Source organism: Dasypus novemcinctus, chromosome 24 (assembly GCF_030445035.2).
Source record: "Dasypus novemcinctus isolate mDasNov1 chromosome 24, mDasNov1.1.hap2, whole genome shotgun sequence".
Lineage (NCBI taxonomy): Eukaryota > Metazoa > Chordata > Mammalia > Cingulata > Dasypodidae > Dasypus > Dasypus novemcinctus.
The window spans coordinates 40,025,068-40,030,020 of NC_080696.1; the positions used below are offsets into that span (position 1 = coordinate 40,025,068).

Here is a 4,953-nt window from a genome sequence, read left to right on the forward strand (position 1 = left end):
GCTCCTCTTGCCCTTTCCATTCCACATTCTCAGCTGTGTTCTCCTTCTTGCCCTACCTACTGCTGCTGTCACCCTATCGTTTGCCCTTGAAAATGACAAGTTCCTCTTTGGTGTGCAAGCAAAGCCTCAGGCAAGAAGCGGGAAAGGTTCCTTCTTCCTCCAAAGTGGTGGAAAGGCGGCCACTGCCTGCCCGGGCTCAGGAAACAGTCTTTGTGAATGGCCTAAAGCCCGACAGTCCTCCTGGGTGCTCTCGGCTCCCCCGGGTGGAACCCCGAAATGCACCGAAATGCTCTCTGCTGTGGATGCCCATGTTGGCTTCAGGAACCCGGGGAGGGGCAGCTGGCTCTTGTCCCTTCTCCCTTCTAAAATCAACGGATGACTCTGCAGGATTTCTCCTTGGATTGAGCACTGCGAGAGCCTGTATCTCATTTCGATTAACACAGGTAATGCAAGAACCAAACTCAACTCCCAGGGTGTGGTGGAAACAAGAATTTAATAACAAAACCTTAACATGGAACATCTGCTAAGGACAAAGGTAGGTATTGCCCCTCCCCTTTAGATCGATAGTCTTTGTTGCTGTTGATTCTCAATAAAGTTCTTTGACAATCTCTCGCAGATCCTCCCTCCGATTAGCCATGTTTGGAGCGGCAGGACAGGCCCAGGGGTGTGAGTGGAGTCTGGGGGTGGTCCAGACTGGCTGCTGGGGAGGGAAGCGCCTGTCTTGGCCAGGTGGACCCGGAAGGGAAGGGGGCCCTGTGGCTGGGGGGGGGGGCAGCTGGGGTCAGTTACAGTTTCCACTTTCGGAACCTGGGTCCCTTCTGCCGACTCCCCCGAAGGGCTGAGAGAGCTCTCTCCTTGACCTCGGCATCCAGGGGCGTGGTCTTCCTCAGGAGAAGAAACCGATACTTGGGCGAGGGCGCCATAGCGTAAAACACGTTGGCGTCGTCCGGGATCTGCAGCGCTGGGGGGGTGGGCAGAGGAGGATCAGCCGTGCTTGGGGGCATGGATGACCCCACCCTCTGTGTCCCCACGAGAGCTGGCCTCGGCCGGGCACCCAACTTCCCCAGTCCAACTCCTGGACCACAGAGGAGCCGCCTGACCGACACCCTGAATGACCAGGGAAGACTGCAGAGACACAGCTGAAAGCAGGGGACCCTTGTTCCAAAAGCGACTCTGACTCCCACCTACCAGGCTCAGAGTGGAGCTGCCACGAGGTCATCTCCTCCCCCAAGCACCCCTGCCGCCTCCCCTGCTCGGGATGGCAGCGCTGAAACTCACCTTCTCCAGCCCAGCGCACACCCCTGAGCCCAGCGCTCCCCGGGCCAGACTGCCAAGCCCGCCCAGGGCAGCCCCGCACCGGGCCTCCTGAGTGGGGCCTCGCACCTTCGGCCCGGGGCCGTGCTGCCCCCACCCACCCCTGCGCCCCTGCCCTCTCCACTCGCCCCCGACTCACTGCCATCTCCTGAGATGATCTGCACCAGCTGGTAGTCCGCGGGCTGCTCCCCAGCCAGCTCGTGCTCTTCCAGGGCCTTGCGGATCACGGCTGCAGCCCTGTCTTGGTCGGTCACCTGTGGTGGGTCAGTGACAGGCCTCAGGGCATGGGTCCTGGAGCCGGCTCCCCACGGCACAGCTGCCAGAGACCCCAAGGAGGCCCCTCTGCTCGGGGCTGGGTCTACAGGGGACTCTCTGTCTTCTCTTGCTCCCCCAGGGACACTCCACACACTGAGGGCTCTTTTCCCGTCATTCCTCACTCCATCTCCTACAAGAACCTGCACCTCTGTCTTGAGGGTGTTTCCAAGGGAGGATCCAAATCCCCTGCCCTGCAGGCTGAGCCCCGACCCCTGGCTCCTCGGCCTGCACAACTGCTAGGGGCTCCCAGAGCCCTGGGACAAAGGGTGGCCTCGCAGCAGACGGTGGGGACTGTGGAGTGACTTCAGGGCCTCTCTCTGTCCCTCCTCCCTCCCCATCACAGGAGAGGGCTTGCCCTCGGGAAGGGACCCTGCCCTGCCCCTGCCCCTCCAGGAGGACTCCGTGGAGCACCGAACCCCAGGCAGAACACACGTCCAGTCCAAGCTCAGATGTTTGTCCAAGAGGAGGCTGGAAGACACCCTACGGCCCCGCAGGATGCCCTGGGCTCCAGGAGGCAGCTGTGCTCAGCAAGGTCTAGAGGGCAGCTGCCTTGAGCATGAGGGCCCGGATGCAGGCAGGGCTCAGGCCAAGGGCCACTCAGAGACAGCTTAGAACAAGCACGCCAGCTCCTGGCCACAAGAGAAAATGCAGCCCGTTCGGTTGGACACCACTGCAGCGCTGCAGCCTCTGGGCCGAGGAGCAGGGGTGGCTCCATCTGCACGTGCACCCGGGATCTGGGCCCTGCTCACACCTTCATGGCCACCGACCTGGGGCGGACCCCGTCCTCCCCTCTGGGTCATGGCAGCAGCACCTCATTGGCCGATGTCTCCACCCACTGCCTCACCATCCACTCTGGGGCCACAGCTCTCCTGCTGTCCCTGCTCGCTCTGACCCTTCAGGGGCTCCTGAGAAAGTCATGCTCCATCCGGCAGCTCCAGGGCCTGATGGGACCTGGCTCCCAATGCCTCTTTGACCCCAGCCCTTCCCCCGACCCCTGCTCCTTCAGCCCTGGCCTCGCGGCTGCTCCTCGGCCCGCCAAGCACACGCCTCCCCGGGCCTGCCTGTGTTCACCATCCTGAGCCCTGACCGCCATCGCATACACGCTCTTCCTGCCCCTGGACGTGGACGTCTGTCCTTCTGCAGCCACTGGCAAGTCTGCTCCAGGGCAGCAGGCAGGGACCACGGTACCACTCAGGTGCCTGCAGCCTGAGCCACCGTGGCCCAGGAGGCGGCTGCTCGCCTGGCTCACCAGGATGCTCTGGACCTTGTGGCCGCTGTCCTTGGCCAGGGCGACACGGACGAAGCAGTGGTCGCCCACGCGCCGTTTGTAGCGCATCCGCGAGTCAAGGCGCTTTCGGCTGGTCCGGGTGGCCCTGGCTTGGATGGAGGAGGTAGAGGACATTCCTCCCAATGCTGACGGGATGGTGGAGCCGTTCAGAGATGATGCGCAGGTCGGCTGCCCCGGCTGTGGGGGACGGGAGGTCAGCAGAAGGCCGGGAGCCTCAGGGCAGCCCGGGCTGCTCGAGAAGCTCCGGGAGGCTCTAGAAGGTCTGGACGAGTCAACGAGGCTCCACCCCTGGTGGACACGGGGAGGGCCCAGCAGGCACAGGAGGGGCGGCGGGAGGGCGAGGACCCCCAGGGCGCAGGGGTGGGCAGTCACCTTCGCTTCCTGGCTGTCCTGGGCTTCCAGGACGTGGTCCAGGTGGATTTCCACCGCAGAGCCGGAGGAGCCGGCCACGTGCGGGTGAGGAGAATCCGCGGCACCCGCGCCGCTGAGGTCAGGGCCGCCCTGGAGCTGGACGCTGGAGCGGGCGGCGCTGCTGCTGCCACTGGACTCAGAGTCGGGGCCCTGGCGGCTGGATGGAGGCTCGGCTTACCTTGGGGGCCTCCCCTGGCATGCCTGCTCACCTCTGCCCTGCTAAATCTACACACGGCTAAGGCCTAGGTCCATCAAGAGGAGCCCGTGGCCCCGACTGCCCCAGAGCTCACGCCGCACCACCCCATTGCCCAGAGGAGGAAACAGGCCCAGGGAGGGGCCGACTCTCCCAGCCCCAGGGCTGGTCGGGAGTGGAGCTGGGATCCCGGCGCTCAGTGGCAGGCAGGCCCCCCCAGCCCACGCTCAGCCTGGAGCTCCCCTGAGCCCACCCTCGCCTGCCCTGCAGGGGGAACTCACTCTCCGCTGCAAGGCTCGCTGCCTTCCGGGGGCTGTTGGGCCTGGAAGCTCTCACTGGCCGCCTCGAGGGGCGGCTCCCACTCAGGAGACAGGAGGAGGCTACAGGACAGGGGGCGGCCGTCAGGCCCTGGGGTCCGCACAGCAGTTGGCGTCGGCGTGTCCCGGCCTTCTCGGGCAGCAGGGCCTACGCAGGCCCAGGAGCCACCAGGGTGCTCCCCCCCACCGGGGCCTGGTGCCCCCCTGGCCTCACCTGTCCTTCTGGCCATGCTGCTCCACGGCCTCAAACCAGGCCCTGAAGCGCCCGTCGGGCACAAGGCAGTCGTAGCAGCAGCGCGCCTGCAGCTTCTGCAGCTCAGCCACCAGCTGGTCTTCCTGGGGTCAGACGGAGGAGGAGGCACTGCTGAGGCCCGGGTGGGCTGGCCCGGTGGGCCGGGGCCCGGGGCCCCTGGGTTCCCCAGCCCTCCCCTGCCTTCTGGGCTCTACCTGCCCTCAGGGCTGAGCTCACACAGCTCCTCCTCCAGGAAGTCGGCCTTCCACCAGGCGAACCCCCACGCTCCCGAGGGAGGGGTCGGCCCTGTCTTTTCTCCTCCAACTCCCCAGCGTCTTCCAGGAAGCTGCCTGCAGCCCGGGGGGGCCCTGCCAGGAGGCTCTCTCTCATCCAGCCCCCACCCCAGCCCCACCCCCGCACTGCTGGCCACCCCTGCTCACCTTCCTCCTCTTCTTCAAATTCACCCTGGTCCCCTGGAAGGCAGAGGTCACATCCGTCACCAGGGGGCCCCCAGCCATTGCCGTGCCCATCGCCCCTGAGCCTTGTCGCACAGCACAACTGCGGGTTCCACGGGCACAGGGCAGCCCAGACCAGGCAAGGACCCAGGCAGGCTTGTGGGCACAGGAGTGGGACCCACAGGGGAGCCCCAGGGCCCGCCCGGCACAGCCTCTGACCACAGTGGAGAGATGCCCCGGGACCAGCCTGCGCTCACTCTGCTGCCACAAGTCCACGGCACCCAGCTCCAGGGCGCCCGGGAGGCTCTCGGGAGATGCAGTGTACCCACTGCTCAGTGCTCGGGGCTCGGGCCGGCCTCTCCTCCCAAGCCTCAGGGACCCTTTCCCATGTGGCCTCGGCCCCCCAGCTCACTCACATCCAGAAACTC

At 65.5% G+C, this 4,953-nt stretch overlaps 1 protein-coding gene across 1 annotated transcript; it reads right to left on the reverse strand.

Annotated features, from left to right (window-relative positions):
- Nucleotides 1–474: 474 nt before the first annotated feature.
- Nucleotides 475–4,460, reverse strand: LOC101418460 (ral guanine nucleotide dissociation stimulator-like). Its single transcript, XM_058287363.1, has 7 exons — nucleotides 4,308–4,460; nucleotides 4,053–4,174; nucleotides 3,803–3,901; nucleotides 3,290–3,485; nucleotides 2,879–3,094; nucleotides 1,454–1,568; nucleotides 475–961 (listed from the first exon to the last, which is right to left on the reverse strand). The coding sequence occupies exons 1-7, from the start codon at nucleotides 4,458–4,460 to the stop codon at nucleotides 786–788; spliced, it is 1,077 nt and encodes a 358-aa protein (XP_058143346.1). The 3' UTR covers nucleotides 475–785.
- Nucleotides 4,461–4,953: the final 493 nt, after the last annotated feature.

What these genes read in the sequence shown, in the direction of transcription:
- LOC101418460 (XM_058287363.1), bottom strand. Translation starts at nt 4,460, where the DNA reads ATGAGAGAGAGCCTCCTGGCAGGGCCCCCCCGGGCTGCAGGCAGCTTC. An exon ending in CAGCATGGCCAGAAGGACAG is followed by an intron (nt 3,902 to 4,052) that starts GTGAGGCCAGGG and finishes CCTGTCCTGTAG; the next exon opens with CCTCCTCCTGTCTCCTGAGT. An exon ending in AGCGAGCCTTGCAGCGGAGA is followed by an intron (nt 3,486 to 3,802) that starts GTGAGTTCCCCC and finishes GCCTCCATCCAG; the next exon opens with CCGCCAGGGCCCCGACTCTG.